This window comes from Micrasema longulum, unplaced genomic scaffold, assembly GCF_059751315.1.
Source record: "Micrasema longulum isolate JH-2025_06_02 unplaced genomic scaffold, ASM5975131v1 h1tg000859l, whole genome shotgun sequence".
Taxonomy (NCBI): Eukaryota; Metazoa; Arthropoda; class Insecta; order Trichoptera; family Brachycentridae; genus Micrasema; species Micrasema longulum.
This window is the reverse complement of record NW_028278051.1, coordinates 771,382-789,669: the sequence shown is the minus strand read 5'-3', so window position 1 is coordinate 789,669 and position 18,288 is coordinate 771,382. Positions and strand designations below refer to the sequence as shown.

Here is an 18,288-nt window from a genome sequence, read left to right as displayed (position 1 = left end):
GAGAAATGATATAGCCTCTTTTCAAATCGCCCTTCACTCGCCCCACCCTGTACTGGTCTATGATATAAAATCAGAGTCGAAATCTGACAAGTTAATCAGCGTTGACATTATTTCATGTCAACATGAGTAATGTTTTGCACCGGTAGGTATAATGATGTAGTCGACACAATATTTTTCAGGGAAATCACACCACTTTGTTATCTCTCCCTGAAGATAATATTGTATAAATAAATGTTTATCAGACTAGAATTTTATAATCAGTTTTATATGCCTTGTGTGTCAGGGTCTTACTAAAAATTATTAGTTGAAAATATTTCCATAATATTTGACTTTTTATTGCGTACTTTAATATTTAGCAAAAAATACTATTTTTGTACATTCGCTCACTACAGTGATTGCTTAACGGTTCTATTTAAGGATGTGCTTACACAAAAACTGAATGCATGAAATGTCGATTATAGTTTAGTAAATTGATGGCATGGAAAATATTGAATGACTTATAAACGTAACACATATTTATTTGTGCAGAATTACATCTATGGTGTATTCAAAATTTGTCGGCCTTGTGGGCGTAACGGTCAGCGCGTTTGCCTAACATGCGAGAGGTCTCGAATTCGATTCCCGACATGGTTAATATGAAATATTTATTTTAACGGGTGTTTTCACACCGGAATATTTCTTAGTCCCTGGACTGGTACCTGAAGCGTACGACTGATCATCTTACCTTCGTGTAACAAAAGTGATCAAAATACGCTGCGATTGGTCTACCAATGCAGTGCCCTATGCACCATTAGGTGCGGAAAGATGATGATGATTATGATTATGATGTATTCAAAATGAACAATAACGTCATGCTGTTTCCTCGTATGTGTAGGCAGAGAGGACAGAATGCCATAACACTGTACACAGACCTCGCTTCTTTTAAATTCATACATCTTTATGATACATCTTCATGATTGAGGGTTTTTGATGTAATTGCAAAACTTTATGTCTGATAAACATGGGTGTTGGCTAATGTGACGCAGCTTAAAATTCTGAGAAAAGTGGTATATATGATTGAATTTCGGCTATAGTGGTGCATCAGATGGCAAAGGAATACCCAGAAGGGAATATTTATAAAATATAATGAGCTTGAAACTTGAATATATCTTCTCTTCAAAATCATCTAAATACATCCAATCTGTTATTCCTATTTAAAATCCTTCATTCACTCTTCGATGCGCCGAACTACTGAGCTCTATAAAATTGAATATCCCTACAAGAAATCTAAGACAAATTTACTTTTACTAATTATTGTTTTCACTCGCCTTTTCATTGCCTTGAATCCTTTAGTCAAATAGCTAAACCTTTATTCTCATAGTTGTGATCTTAAAAGGAATGCGGATAAATGAATTAATACTTTTGCAGGTCGTGCGAGACGCCCCATGGGAGTTGACGGACGACTTCATCGAGGCTCACAAGTTGGACTTCGTGGCTCACGATGACGATCCCTACTTGACGGAAGACGGGAGGGATGCGTACGCCAGCTTAAAGGCTAAAGGGATGTTTGTGGCCACCCAGAGAACCGAAGGTAGATTAATCATCATTATTCCCTTGTCGGTACCTGACGGGGCTTAGAGCATTGTTTTTGTACACCAAACACAGCATAACACAATCATCTGTTATATAAAGGCGAGGTGATCAGTCTTCTTCAGATGCCAGTCCAGAAAAGATGAATTACTGCAGAAATCCAACCTGTCTATGAACAATTGGACATACTCATAACATTATACATTTAATTTAGTCAAAGACTACTAATAGTCTTGTTGAAGACTGTTTTTTATAGGGACATAATATTTCTTTTTACATCAGTTTCACATAGGCTACAGCCTTCTTTTTACTACCAATGTCTTTTAGACTGACGAGCCGGCATAATCGAGAAACTTGCTAAGCGTGGTCGGCGAACGTGCCAAACACAACACTTAAAGGCGGACTTAACTCCATTCGATTTATATTTTATTTTTGTACACATCGAGTCGAAAACACTTGTCCAAAATTCCGGTTCTATTTCACACACAGAACTGTGGATCCGCAAATAATAATGTGCTACTTATTTTTCAATGTACTGATAATTGATTGTTTAATTCTCCTTTACTTAATTTTAAATTTTTGAATACTCACATATTTAACATGGTTAACATTGCCATAGCAATCGCCTACCATGCAAGAGGTCTCGTGTTTGGTATGGTTAATATGTTTTTTTTTACATTTTTTATTGTGTCCGAGTAGATGAAGAATAAATTTCTGAGTGTGAAATAGAACCAGAACCCTGGACGAGAGCTTTCGACTCAGTGGCTACTCGCATGTAAAAATCTTGAAAAAATCCGTTGGAGATTAGTCTGCTTCGTAGTATGCGTTCATCTATCTTGCCTAAAGTCCGAGGTTGGATTGCTGACAGGTTGACGTGGAATATTGATTTTACAGGTGGTCCTCCACTGCGGCGTTTAATAGTCCCGGACTGGCCCATGAAGTGTAAGACTAATCACCTCCCATCTAAGTAACAAAAATGATTAAAATACACCGCAAATAGAGATGACGATTGCTAGAAGGTATTTTTAGCAATAGGCTCGCCAAAGTGCGCTTATTCTTGAAGCTTGAAGTTATCTTGTACCAATATTGAATTACCTGCTCCACAAATGTATAGTTTATGTTATGTTTTCATTCTTTTGTTGTGCGTTTTATAATATAAATAATATAGGTATACATAAATTAAATATAAACATAAATACTAGGTGTTTAAAACAGTATTAACATTTCGTAATTTCTCTCTGTATATTAAATCTTCTTTGTATATTCTCACATGTAAAAAAAAGGTATAATGTTAAGTGTCCTCGGCACGGGTAACCCCAGTGAGGTCACATTATTTTTATTATTCATTATTGTCTATAATGTAAAAAAAATAAAAAATTAAACAAACAAATATAGTTCATATAAAAGGAGACTGAATATTGAGTTTTGGAATAAATTGAATAATTATTTATAGTGTCCGCGCAAGTGTTGATAATTGTCATTTTGTTAGGAGTTTCAACGTCGGACATCGTGGCCCGCATCGTGCGCGACTACGACATATACGTGCGGCGCAACCTCGCGCGCGGCTACTCGGCCAAGGAGCTCAACGTGTCCTTCCTGTCGGAGAAGAAGTTCCGGCTGCAGAACAAGATGGACGAGCTCAAGGACAAGGGCAAGAAGGTCATGACCAACATCGGCGAGAAGCGCGGCGACGTCATCCTCAAGTGGGAGGAGAAGTCCCGGGACTTTATAGAGGCATTCCTGCTCATGTTCGGCCGGGAGGGACGACTGGTGAGGCTCTTTCCTTCTATAATTATTATTGATATATTTCGGAAACAAACCTCAGACGGAATTGATATAAATATAAATAGGGTAATGTATATTAAACAAAACGAACCATCACGCCGTTTGGCCGTAGGGGTAGGCAGAGAGGATAGAACGCCATATCACTCGATCTTGGCATACAGACCTCGCTTCCTCTAAATTCATACATCTTCTCATGCACCCACGCCGATTATTCCTACTTTTGACATGACCATCTTCGAGTATTTGATGGACTTGATCGTGCCATGTCTTTCTCGGTCTTCCTCGTTTTCTGCATCCATCACCATTCGCATCGTAGATCCTTTTAGCTGTTCTTTCGCCATCCATTCGCTCTACATGTCCAAACCAACGCAGCACCCCTTTCTTGATTCTGTCGATAATGCATATCTCAGCCTTACACAGTTCACGGATCTTGACATTTGTGCGCCTATCATACATTGTTTTACCACATATTCGCCAGAAGGATCGCATTTAGACAGCATTTAACCTACTTTCATCATCGTTTTCCCAATTCCATACTTCGCTCCCATACATTAAAGTTGGCACTAGAACTCCGTTGTGAACTGCTAGTTTAGTCTCCTGCGATAAACATTTGTTTGCCAAAGTAGATTTCAGTGCACCGTTCACCCTGTTCCCGGCACTCACCCTCCTTTCAATATCTTTCTCGGTCTTTCCATCCCTAGTAAACATACTTCTAGTTTGTTTGTTTTTGTCATGTATATAATTTACCGGCACTACCCAGTTTTTTGGCACTCTTTAATTTGAATGCAAAAAATAAGATTTTTTTACACCCCCTGGGCTGGTATTCCAAACGCTCTCGTGGCCGTATTATCTCGAGTATTTACATACAAAATACACGAGAAAAACTGTTTTCTCAACCAATGAGAGTGGTTCAGAATAGCACCCCTGATAGTTTTATGGAGTTACCCTTTTTGTAGTCTACTGCCAAAGTGCAACATAATCGTACTATGGAGAGATCTGAATGTTCTTCAATTTCTGGCACTGGATCACAAAATGAACTATTAAATATAACAATCTTTTCCACGACACGCGACGATTCCAACCACTTTTTATCCGATTTTATGTCAAGTCAAAAATGTTGTTTGGTTTTTGTTCTAAATCCGAATCTCCTAATTTTGAATATCTTCTATCTTGATGTTAGGTAGGTACCATAAGGATGGGTCAAAGGAAGGATGGGAACGAAAGGTAATCGGCCAGGAATAGTTTCGATAAATGCTGTTATTTACTTAACATTGCCTACTGCACCAATTTAGAATTCAATGGTGTTTGTTGTGTTTTTCATAAAAAACGACGCAAAATTATCTGTCGTGATTCTCTAAATCAGAATTTAAAATATTGTTAGTATTTATTTCAATAAATATATGAAATCAATTGTAGAAAATTAAATTATTTAACCACTGTTGTTTCAATTTCTGTCGGCCAATTGGCGCAAGGGTCAGCGCGTTTGCCTACCACGCAAGAGGTCTCGGGTTCGATTCCCGACATGGGTGATATGAAATATTTATTTGAAAGGATGTTTTTACACTGAAATGTTTCTTAGTCCCTGGACTGGCACCTGAGGCGTAAGACTGATCATCTTACCATCATGTAACAAAAAAGATCAAGATACGCTGCGATTGGTGTACCAATGCAATGCCCTATGCACCATTAAGTGTGGAAAAGGAATGATGATGATGTTGTTTCATTTTAGCATTTGGGCACGGTGCCATATATCTGTAAACAAATTATTGCGGTAAGTTAGTTTACGGGTGCCGATGATATTTTTCTAATTTTCGATAGAAATTTTTATACAAAAATTAAAAATATATTCATGCAAGTTGTTTGAACTGTTTTTGATATAATAATGTTAATTTTATTTAAATATCATAAATGTATATCATTAGGAACTTAAGCCCTATGGGAAATTGGATATAAAAAGTGTATTCTTATAAGCGGTAAAAAAATTAGCATTAAACGGCGAAGTTTCTTGAAAATGTGTGAAAAAATAATAAAAAAGATTTGAATGAAAACGGACCGAGAAGTAGCGGAATACAACTTCACACACGCGGGGTCACACGCGGGGTAGTTTCAGAAACACAAAACTTTGAAAAATCATATAAATTTTTTTTTAAATGAATTGTTTAATTAATCAATAAATAATAAAAAACACAGAACTTCCGCATTTAGTACTTATCTATAAATTTTATAGTGGGGTAATAACTACAACTTGGTAATTTCTAAATCAGCATTTGTGAGCTACCCACTAAAAACACATTTTTTTATCTTCCTCCATGAATGCTATCATGATGATTTAAATACAGTATTCTGAAGAAAGTAGCATGGTTTCTTTTTTAATGAAATTTGATCTTAATGTTTTTGTTTCAGTCCAATATCTGGAACGAGTCTAAAGGACGTCTCATGCAGGCGCTAAGCCCCCCCGGCAGCCCCGGGGGAAGTGAGGACGGTGATCGGGGAGGCTCCCCCCCTCCCCGCAAGAGTCGCCGTCTGGACCGCAGTCCCTCAGGTAACACCCACTCTTGTATCTCTTAACCTTTAGAGGTTGAGAGAGTGAGTTTTTGAGAGAGAAAAGTGTTCAATATAGTTTCATTAAACATTAAAGAAATTTCCATTTTTCTTCGAGATATTTACACCAACCATCCATAAATGGCATTGCCATGTCCTTTTTATGAGTAAATTCAATGGAAGATATTTGACAAGTGACATCGAATAATGTATGTCCATTTTTTTAGACATACACGGTACGTCCTTAATCGTTCAAAGGTTACCATTTTTAATAAAAAAATATTGATTTAAAATCAACTTGGTTATTATGAGAAGATTGGAGAGTCCGATTGTCAATTTTTTAATATGTTGATATACATGCCCCTGAAGTATGCTAAAATTTTCAGCTGTATTCATTGTCTGTGGCAGCCGCTTAGGTTAGACGTGTTTTTATGGGCTCGGCGATTTTCGTTTGTTAAAAAAATGGATCAAAGAATTTATATGAAATTTTGTGTGAAAAATGAAATAAAGTGTCACAAAGTGTGAAATGTTATCAAAGGCCTATGGTGTGTCTGCTATGAGTAAAACAAGAGTTTTCGAGTGGTATAAGGGTTTCCAAGATGGCCGTGAAGACGTTGAAGATGATGAACGGCCCGGACGACCCAGCACATCAACAACTGATGAAAACTCACTGTGCTCTTCGATTTTAATGGCATAGTGCATCATGAATTCTTGCCACGAGGTCAAACGGTCAATAAGGAGTACAACAAAATGGCAATGAGAACAAAATGACTCGCCTACAATCTGTATTGAATGCTGCAGCGAGACTTATTTTCGGAATCGGAAGTTCAGTCATATCACACCACTACTTCGGGAATTACACTGGCTACGTTTTCCACAGAGGGTCGAATACAAACTCTGTTGGCTTATGTATAAGTCACTGCACAACTCTGCTCCAGAATATCTAAGGGAACTATGCATTCCAGATGAACTAGCTGACAGGCGTCTCACGCTTAGATCAGCTACGTCTACGGCGAGAGGAAAAGTTATCATACCTCTACGCAAACAGTGCACTAAATTTAGTGAACGCACATTTGCGGTCACAGGCCCTACGGCATGGAATGCTCTCCCAGCAAAGGTGCGAGGCTGTGAAAGTGAAGTGATGTTTGGGAAAAAACTGAAAACCCACTTGTTCTCTAAATCATTGGAATAAATCCGTAGCATGTGACAACAAAATAAATTGTTTTAATTTAATTACAAATTTAAAAGCTTTAATTAGATTTGTTTATCTATAGAATCACTATGTAAAGCGCCATTGAGGTATTATATTACGAAAATGGCTCTGTATAAGTTATACATAATAATAATACCTACAAGTTCAATGCCGTTTACGTGAAGCAACCCGAAAAAAACGCCCGGATTTCTGGCAAAATAAATTCATGGCTTACACGATAATGCACCTGCTTGCACTCCATTGCTAGTTTGTGAATTTTTGGCCAAAAACAATACTGTAACGATGCCCCAGCCTCTATATTCGACAGACATGGCTCCGTGTGACTTTTTCCTATTTCCAAAAATAAAGAGAACCTTAAAGAGCCGTCGTTTTACAACAATAGATGACATTAAAAGCGCATCGCTGAAAGAGCTACAGGCTATCCCAAAGATCGAGTTTAAGAAGTGTTTGGAGGATTGGAAGAAGCGCTGGCACAAGTGCATAATATCTAATGGGGATTATTTTGAAGGCAACAACATTAATGTAGACAAATAATTTATTTTTTTCTTTCTAAAAACGAAAATTCCTGTTATTTTCTAAACACATCTTGTACGGACAGAATGCATCAAGTCAACAGTATTTTTATATTTTTAAATATAGGTGCAAGATGTTGATTTCAAATTTTATGCTATGCTCAGAATAAAGATTACTGTTTCAAAGCTTTAAAAAAATTAAAATAAAAGAAAATTGTGGGAGAAATAATGAGTTGAAAGATTTAAAAAGCTTTGAGCGATTATCTCGGAACATGTTTTAATAACTTAATGCATTCTGTGAGTAAAGCCTCGACATACGACAATGTTTCATATAATAATCAAAACACTGAATGGATACAAACAAATTATAAATAGCAGACATGCAATCATAATTCCAGGTTCAAATAGACTGCTGTTTTGGTGGGGTGACGATATCGAGGAAGTTTTCGGGACCCAATTCCAGAAGCCATTTTTTAACAAGTGCTTGTTTATGCATTATTTATTCATGAAAAAATCTACTTATCTAATTGACATCCCAGAATAACTTAAAAGACATTTTAAATTTGTTTGCATTTATAGTTTCATATACATTTCGTCATTCTCCTCTACGGATGCGAATCGTGGCACTTCACTTAGCCCAAAACAGAAAAATACCGAATTTTGAGAACAGATGTCTCAGACGAGTCTCGAAGTCTATGAGGAATGAAATAAACCTACTGTATATTATGACAAAAATGTAAATTTCTGTACAAAATATGCAACCATAAAAATTTATTAAAATACTTAAATAAAATGTGACCTTCACTAATCTATTGATCTTCCGGTTATTTCAGGAAGCCAATCGCCGAGCGCCTCGAGCAGCGCGGACCGGCGGTGGCGACGCGGCTCCGCCGGCGTGGCGACCCGCGTACGCTGCATCACAGACGACATTTCAGACGACAACAGCGACGACGACCTGCCCGCTCCCTCCCCCGTCCCCGCACGCTCCTCCCGACGGAACAAGTAGGCTGGGGAGAGAGAGACTTAGAATACGCAGAAAACGCATTGACTTATACAAGAGGAGCGAGCATTCCTAACATGTTTGCTCCGCAAAATCCAATTAAAATCATATCATCAAATTCAGGAGAGTGAGCATTCCTTACTAGGGCAGTGATGAGTTACCAAAAGTTATTAAAACTATTCTGAAAAAACCTGGATTACCCGGGCGCCACTAGGAATATTACACATTTTTTTAGCCCTAGTATTAATTTTTGAACTATTTATTTACTATTACAAATAATGATTTATTATTATAAATAATTATTTATTATTACAAACATTTGTTTAATTTTTTTATTGCTAAATTTCATCTGCTGAATTTTCAATTGAAGGTTGAAGTTTTGTACATTTTGAAGCGCCTCTGTACGCTGGCTAAAACGTTCGCCAATAGCAAACGCAAAGAGAGGGTATTTCCACAAATAGAGCTGGCACGCGTGCTGGCATGTGCGCTGGCGCGCGATCCGTCTATTGTCGGTTTTTCAATATAGATCAAAGGGCACTGGCTGAACGCTGGTGAACACGTCAATAAATTGGCCTAGCTTTTAGAGTACGCTACAAGGCTCTTGGTTTTTTTGTGCTGTTTTGACATCCGCACATTGGCTCGCACGGGCAGGTACTGAACGATTCATCAACATGTGGGCCGTTTAGCAATTTCATTGCCAATATGCGTGCCAGAATACTGGCTGCCTTTTTTTTTTTTTTAATTTCTGAACGCTGAGAAAAAGATCTCACAGAAGTACTTTTGTTAATCTTCAATTGAAGATTGGAATTTTGTACATTTTAAATACAGCAAACTTTATTAGGTAGTCGCTTTTAAAAAAATTGTTTTAATGTTATTCAATGCCGAGAAAAGGTCTCACAAAAGCTGGTTGAGGGAAATATTAAGAGTAAAAAAGCCATTGCTAGATTTTTAGTAAACGATGCGTATCACCCAAAATGTCGGCTTGTCACCCCTGACATGCGTGTCGTAGGTTACCCATCACTGCCCTGAGGGAACGTATGGGTGAACAACACTTGCTCCAACTTTGATTGAAAAATTTATATACGCACATTCAGCTTATATACAAACACTTTAAAAGAATTGTGTAAGTTTGATATCTATCATTATAAATGATCCAATTTTGCACTTGCCAGTGCAAGTTATATGGGAACAAATATTTATATTTGAAGAGCAAACAATCAAAACTTGTTTTCTCCATCAAAATCCTGTTATAAATTGACAAATACTAGACGAAACTAATAAACTGACTATGAAATGCTAAGTATTGCTAGTCAGCGTGCATTATTTTCAGTCTACGTATTATTTTTTTGCCTTATAATGTTTTTCTCTCTCTTCATTATTGTATTAAATATTTTACTGTGATTTTTTATTGACGTGACCAAACACGTTTCTAAATGTTCGTTCCTCTTTTTATATTATTTTCTTCCTTTTCCACGTATTTCATATTCATATTACTTCGAGATGTAAACAAATTGAGCCGAATTGAATATTATGTAAAAAATTATAGAATGAAGATTCTGCTTACCCATTAGATTAGGTCTATAACTTAAAACCGGATTTTTTTTTTAGAAATTTGAGCATTTATTAAAGAAAATCTTGTACAATTCTGTTAAAAGTATTGTCCATCGGAAGTTACAACATTTCCCTATCTTTCTGGCAATTTGCGGATGCCATCCCAAAAAAATTGGTCATCTTTTGAATCAAAGAACGAATCGAGCCATTTTTTTATGCCTCGGACTGAAGTGAAGCGTATTCCGGAAAGTGCATTCTGCATCGACCGAAATAAATGGAAGTCAGAAGGCACTAAGTCTGGACTATGTGGCGGGTGGGGCAGAACTTCCCATCCGCTATTTACCAAATAGTTTTCAACGGGTTGAGCAACATGTGGCCGAGTATTGTAATGTTGGGAAATCAATGCTTCGTGTCTGGTCTCCCATTCTGGCCGTTTTTCCTTCAATACTCTCTTTAAACGAATTCGTTGTTGTCGGTATAGCTCTCCAGTAATGGTTTCACCCAGTTTTAGAAGCTCATAATACAAAACTTCCTTCTGGTCTTCATCTTCAAATGTTTTCGGCTAACCTGGCTGCTCTTTGTCTTTGATATCAAAATCGTTACTTTTAAAGTGTTGAAACCACTCGAAAAACAGTGATTTCGCAAGAGCATGTTCGCCATACAGTTCCACGAGCAAACGATGACTTTTGGGTGCAGTTTTCTTCGCAAAACAGTGACTTAGAAAAACTTCCCGCAAATGCTGTTTTTTGCCAATTTTCAAAATTTTCTATGATTGAAAAAATATGATGTGCACAAGCAAATCAAACACTGTTGACTGAATTCAACTGCTTATGAATAGAGCTTCAAAATGACATGTATGTCAATGATTTGGTACAGCGCACACACAAGTGTTGACATCTAGTGTCAAATTCCGGTTTTTAATTTAATAGACCTAATAATCTGGAAGAAATCGCACAGGAATATGAAAAATATTGCACCATACTGTTTTATGAAATGTATCGTGTATGCAACGGTAATATCTTATAAGCCACTCCATATTTAAACAGGAGAGCGAAAAAACAAAATTACTTCATAAATGATAGTATTAATTTTTAACAACCGTTTTTTTTTAAATAAAAATGTCCCATAATCTCAGTTAGTGAAGCAATGAAAAATATTTCATTCTAGACAAACATAAAATGATTTTGTGGCTTAAGACATTCCGCTTCAATAAAATCCAAGACAAAATATATAAGATAATTGGAAAAATAACAGTCAAACGATTTTTCTGTAACCTCCTAGAAAACGCCGAAAACCGAAACCAATCACCGATACACAAAGAAAAAATATTAATTTTGTATTGTGACATATTACGTTTGCATGGATGATATATTGACGTTACACGTATGCTAGAAAAATTTCCTCTAACTTGTTTAAAGTATTTTTAAAACAAAAATTATAGCAATGTCTGTACAATAAGTAAGTTTCTTAACAGATTGCAATTACATCAATCAAATGTAATTTTAAAATGTCAAAGATAAATTATATTTACTAGTTAATATGTGCAAATCAAAGATATGCATCTATTTTTATCCACTGTGTAAATTTTCCAATTTAAAAATACGTTAGCAAATTAAAAATGTTTTTTTTTTTATATTTGTAAATTTGTATTGTAATGTTGAAAATATATAATGTACTCTGTTTATATCAGCTGTGAAGTGTGGCTAGACTGCTTTTGCCTTTAAATTTGAAAGTCTTTGAGGTCTGTGAAAATGTACACTCCTTTTAGATACATATTATGATTGTAGCTATGCACAGCTCTCTGTAAAATTCAGGCGCAATTTAAAATATTCGTTTGGAGCTTGTCCGGAAGGGTCGAATTTGCCGCGAAACGTTTCGCGCAAATTCATTTGCGCGTTAGCGAGATACTAGGCGCCAATACATCGCGTGTAAATCGCGTACTCTTTGCCAGACTCGGTTTGTGATTACGTATTTACGCATGAAAGAGAATTGCGGCGAATTCGCCCTTTCTGGACAAGCTCTTAAAGTTATAGTCTCCATGCCGTCTCTTATAATAACCATCAGTCGTAAAAAAATGCTGAACATGCATATTTATTTCAAATCAACATTTTTATTTGCTGGTACTGTAGATTTTTCAACATATTGTTCGTTGGGTACAATAATGAATATACCTCATTAATTAGTAAAATTACATTATAATTCTAGCATATGATCGATGAATTTAAAGCGTATAATTCTTTTGACAAAATTTTTGATACTCGAGGAATTTTCAAAACCTCGGCTTTATTTCTGCAGTCGATAGTTTGACTTGATACAAATACGTATTCTCTACTCAAAATTAAAATTATTATAAATTTGACAAAAATATTTTTAAATCGAGTGCCAATGAACAAAAAAATATTACTATTTCTGATTTCTCAGTCGTTTTTGAATTATGTTAATTCTATCGGCGGCGGAACGTTATGTCTGTGCAAATTTCTAAATGCAAAAGAGCTAGAGAGAGATTTATAATGACTTTGGATAATATCTAAATGGTATATAAAAAATTTACTGTGTCAAATGTTACGCATTGTAAATTGGAAAAATATTTTGTTTTCTATCTTCGAGTCAGCTTACTGCGAATGAATTGTGTTACGATTATTTCAGATATTGAAGATTATCTCGAATGGATTTGCTGAAAATATAATTTATAACAGATAGTAAAAAAATATTCCCAAAAATGGTGCATTTAACATCAATTCAACTGTAATTCTGACTAAACGGTAGTTTTTATTTTTATAAACACAATGATCGTTATAAAATCTTAGTTTTAACAACCAAGTATAATTTAAATTTACTCGTGTTGTGCAATGACCACTTTTATAATAATGGCGTTCACGGCATGTTGTAGAATGTTTTGCTTTATGTCAGAGGAAGAGAAAAGGAGGAAAATAGAAGCATGCGTTATATTATCGATACAGTAATAATAATACTTGTAAATTATACATATTCGAATGGGACTAAAACCTGAACGCAATGAATGAATGAAAACTGATAATGTAACCGTAAACTTAAAATTTATGTCTGCGGAACGCTACGATTAAATTAGAATTAGGATATTCCGGGGTGCTTATTTCTTACAAATGATGTAAATATATAAGCCTTAATTTAAAGATATCGGCATATTTTTCTTTTTCTTAGGTTTAAATATAAATTGAGCAACATTGTAGACTACTACCTTATGTATTTTAAAAAACTTAAAATTAGTATTTAGTTTGCATTTGAAAATTTATTTTGTCTAAATATTATAATGGTATTTTGCACCAAACACAATCACACTTTATTTTTAAGAAAAGACAGGAGTAGAAAATGTAATACAATGAACTCTGTCAAGAGTGGTAGATTTCTATGGTAATTGAATGCATTATGATTTTAATTAACATATTACAACAGAGATGAAGAACATTTAAGAGAAGGTAATGTAGAAGTCTAGGCATCTATAGGGCTTATGACCTGTCAATGGCTGGTTTAAGTGGCCACTTTACACACTGTGTAACATTCACCATTCTGCCATATTTGAACATCTATATTCCTTCAATTCTTTCATCTGTTATATGTTAATATAAACAGCTCCCCAGGGAGTTGAATCCAGTCCTTGTCTACAAAAATTTGGACAAACTCAAAATATTGTTGACAGTATGATTTGGCTACTGACCTCTCCGTGTTGGAGTTTTAAATGTCCAATTTTATACTCTTGAATGTGCACTGGACGACATATTATGTCTGCTCTATTGGAAATTTGACCCATTTAAAAGAATATATGCTATTGGAGGATTTACTGTGTATAAAAAATATTTTTTTAAATAATCAATACCAATTTCAAAAATATTTTCTATGAAAATAATATTATGTAGATTACATTTAAATCGTCGTAATATCTACTCAAGAATGGGGAAAAATCTAGTATTTTACTTATCCCGAAGCTATCAAAATTTTACCAGGGCAGCTTACGCATAAAGAATAACATAAAAATTACCCAGAACATAAAACAAAACACCCTTGTACATTGTTAGGTTTCTGGCACAAGTTGGTATCACAAACATTTCACTAGTTGTGAGATATTGCACTTTTAAAGTTAAAAGCTCATCCCAAATAAAAAGAGTAGAATATGATGTATTTATAGAATATGAAATATTTTCTTTTTAAACAAAGATTATTTGATGCCAGTTATGAAGAGATCTTACTTTTCAAAAATTTGTGGTTACCAATTTGTTCCAGAAACCTTATGATATACTTAATGAAAAACACCCAATCCTGGACATTCAAACGATCATATACTTTTTTATGCTGAGGCCTTCAAGTTCTAAAACTTCAGTAGCTTTTAACGCAGATTCGGCTTTGCTTAAAAAATAACGTCGTATATTTTGTTATTTAGATGAAATCATAAAAAACAAATGATGTGCTTAAATTATTTGTTAGTGTATGCAGATTTTAGATGCAGTTTGATGCATCATACCATTAAAAGGGATTTTTATTTTTAAAAAGGCTCTTTTTCATATCGGAATAATGATTGAATAATCTTACTTTGTTTAAAAACAGTGTTTATCAAAAATTTTCAAATACGTATTATTGCTTAACCCTTTGTACCACCAGAATTGAGGTATTTACTTTCTAATCTTTCATATTTATAATAAGTCATATGTCACAAGAGTACGTAATAACGTACACTGGTGGATTAGTCTTCCACTCAGATTTTTCAAATGCAAAATAACATGTTTCATAAGATTTGCAAGACGTAAAATCACACAAGATGTGTCCTATAAAGGGTTAAATCAAACGTCTCTGCTGTAACTTGTTTTTTTTATTATAATAAAATAATTTCGTATCACAATAATTGCTGTTTACAATTAACTGAAAATGGCCCCTAAACCAGATCATTATCTCGTATGAAAATGAGCTCAAATCCACAATTACAATGCGATTAAATTCTAGGTTTTGAGGTTAAGACCTAATATTAATAAAAACTAATATGTTATTTTCCAAAAAGTTGTTTTAATTTAGGTTATTCTAATTTATTATACTTTAGTTTTCTACGTCTTAAATTCCTTATAATATGAAACTCACAATGATGTAAATAGTTTTATTTAATCTATTATGTTTTGGGCGAATCACAAAATGTATTAAAATGTATTTTTCTAAAACGAGCGACGGATGGAATACATCGGCTACAGGCCTTTCCTGTAAAATATTTTCCCGTCTTCAAATCCTAAATTTGTTATGTATTGTTCCCGAATTTGCAGAGAATTATTTAACCCCTTTGATTAAGTCAACCAATGATGAAAACTGTTTTCTTATTTTAATAAACAAGTTTTTTATTTGATGTTTATTTTTATTTTATCCCTCTACCCGACATTTTATGATTATATTTTTTAAAAAGCATAGACAGCGGATGAAGGGACAGGAATAAATTATTTCCGTGAATGTAATAACATCTATCTGTAATGAATGTAATAACGTCTATGCAACCAACTTTGATGATATCTATCAATGATGAAATCTATCACTTTCACCCGTTAGCAATAATGTGCTTTGAGCCTGTAATTTGAAAAAACTCATTTGTGACTGAATTACGCTGCATTTAAAAAAAAATCAGCGAAGAGCAAGAGGCAGTCTTATATGGAAATGTACAAAATTCTGCATGGGTATTATAGTCGCTCGCTGATATTTTCGCATTTAACCGGAATATGAAACTGAGAGGACAATATTTAAAGAAATAAGAAAGCAAAAATTCAACATTAATCTTGCGAAATATTCCATCGATGGTAAATCAGTGGATTTATAGAAAAGTCAATTGCTACCGTTTATTTGTTTAATGCATCGAGAATTTAATTGAACTTGTATTAAATGCATGTACCAGATAAATAAGACATAATCTAATCTAATAGCTGGCTGGCCATCTAATAACAATAATAATATACAAACTAGGCGCGGTTCGCCTATACATACCGCGGATGCGGCGCATCCCTCGACTATTTGAAAATAATAATATCTTCAAATACTCTTAAAATTATCGTTCTGAATATCAAGGTACCTTGGCCTTGACAGTATTCATTAGATACACTGTAATCTGGATACTACTCTTCATTTTGAGTCCAGTCCTATTACAAATGATCGCATTTCCGCAATAATTCCGGGGGTTTCAATATTTTACTTTTTTTTTTTGCACCACAACAGGCCAGGAGGCCTAATTACAGTGGTGAATTACATCACAGAGCACCCAGGCTTGAGAAAAATCACATTTTTAATTTGTTGTGTTCTCACCGGGAATCGAACCCGGAACCTTCCGTGCGTGAGTCAAGCGTCTTGACCACTACACCACGGAGGCCGCCAAATTCAAATAATTGATGTAATAAGTACGATTAATTGCGAGAGTAGATCTGACAAATTATCAGATGTTACAGAACCGGCCTCTTTATTACCGGTCTGAAGAGCGCAACCATCGGGAGAATTCGTGTATGGTAAAAATGAAAAGGACTAATTTATCGAGATTTGTTTTACTAATGTTAGAAAGAAACAATGACCTTGGAGCGGTTGGGTATTGCTGGATTGTGAAGAAGAGGGAGACTTTGCAACATCAGCGTATGATTTTCCTTTGCTAAATGTGGATTTAGCAGCTTCACTATAAGAAATATTTTGCTCGGTCATGTTCCTTCTGATGATATTTTGCCTTAGGTATCCTGGACAGATTCTGTTTGTAGTCAAATGATTTCCTAAACAGTCGACACATATGGCGCTTTGAATTTCAACTTCGCAGGTCTCTCCCAGATGCTCCAATCCACACTCGAAACATCTACAAATTGTCTTGGCGTGTCCATTTCTACAACACGAAAAACAAAGAATTGTGGGTACATGTATTGTCCATCATCTATTGCCGAATAAAAAGTTAATATTTTCTTTGGTAGAATATGCCTTTGGAAGGTTAGAATGACTGTTTTTTGATCGACAGGCGAAGTCACCTTTCTCGATGGTCTGCGAGATTTTATAATTTTTCCACTATCATTTGGCAATTCTACATTTTCAATTATCTCCTCATGAGTCCACTCCAAAGGAATACCTCTGACCAGACCCATGCGAGAGACCATATGTGGAATAAACAATTTGTACCTGAGAAGATGTATGAATGTGAAGGAAGCAAAGGAAGTGTGCCAGGACAGAGTGGTGTGGCGTTCTATCCTCTCTGCCTACCCCTCTGGGGAAATGGCGTGATGGTTAGTTAGTTAGTTAGTACCCATGTGTTTCCAAACAATTATCATCTATAAATGCGTTGCTGCAACAAAGTCAACAAATTGTACAGATCCGCGGTTTCGGCCAATAGATGTTATCCGCATTAGCCGCACTAGCCGCACGAGGTATGATGTTGGAAACATTAAGGGAATGCGGGAGTTTGCCAAGTTCGATGACATTTAATGAAAAAGATGAGTTAGGAAGAACAAGTTTTTGGACAAAAACACAAAGGTCCACTGTCTCTATCTGTACACTTGTTAATGATAATATCTACTGAATATGAATCTGAAGATGAAGGTTGGTTTGGTGAAGATAACTGAGAAATAGGGGTTAAAACATTTGAGGTATTATTTTGAATATTTTTGACAGAATCATTTTTGCATGGTTTTCTTACTTTATTTGGTAAAATTGGGGAAGAGGATAATGAAGTGTTTGATGAAGATGTAGAGGGGACATCGGGAGGTTCCTTATGTCGCGTTCTTAACCTCTCCATATTCCCACAAAATTTAATTATTTAAAACTATAAAATTGTATAACAAAGTGAAAAAAAAGTTATTGTTGCAATTTATTACTGAAACGGAAAATTTCAGTAGTATGAAATTCAAAAACTTAAATTAAGATCGAAATAATAAAATAAAGATAGATTCAGCTTATCTGGGAAGTAATCCTTTACCAGCAACCATTAAAAAACTAAAAAAACTTTGGAAACAATCACAAAAACACACAAATATGGCAAAATTACTGGAGCAAAACACTAAACAAACTGACAATTACAGCTGTCAAAACTCAAGTCCAAAAAACATAATAATGAACATACATAATTAGCATATTGCCTATAAGGAATCTTCTATATT

The 18,288-nt window shown here is 35.1% G+C and overlaps 1 protein-coding gene across 3 annotated transcripts in view; it reads left to right on the top strand.

Moving 5' to 3' along the window:
• LOC148278578 (choline-phosphate cytidylyltransferase A-like) overlaps positions 1–15,530 on the top strand; it is a 97,204-nt gene extending 81,674 nt beyond the window's left edge. For all 3 annotated transcript variants that reach the window (XM_088231196.1, XM_088231194.1, XM_088231195.1), the window contains 4 exons: positions 1,408–1,570; positions 3,059–3,339; positions 5,758–5,896; positions 8,454–15,530. In XM_088231196.1, the coding sequence (XP_088087322.1) occupies positions 1,408–1,570; positions 3,059–3,339; positions 5,758–5,896; positions 8,454–8,626 (756 nt within the window). In that variant the 3' untranslated portion in view covers positions 8,627–15,530. The remainder of the gene's footprint in view (positions 1–1,407; positions 1,571–3,058; positions 3,340–5,757; positions 5,897–8,453) is intronic.
• Positions 15,531–18,288: the final 2,758 nt, after the last annotated feature.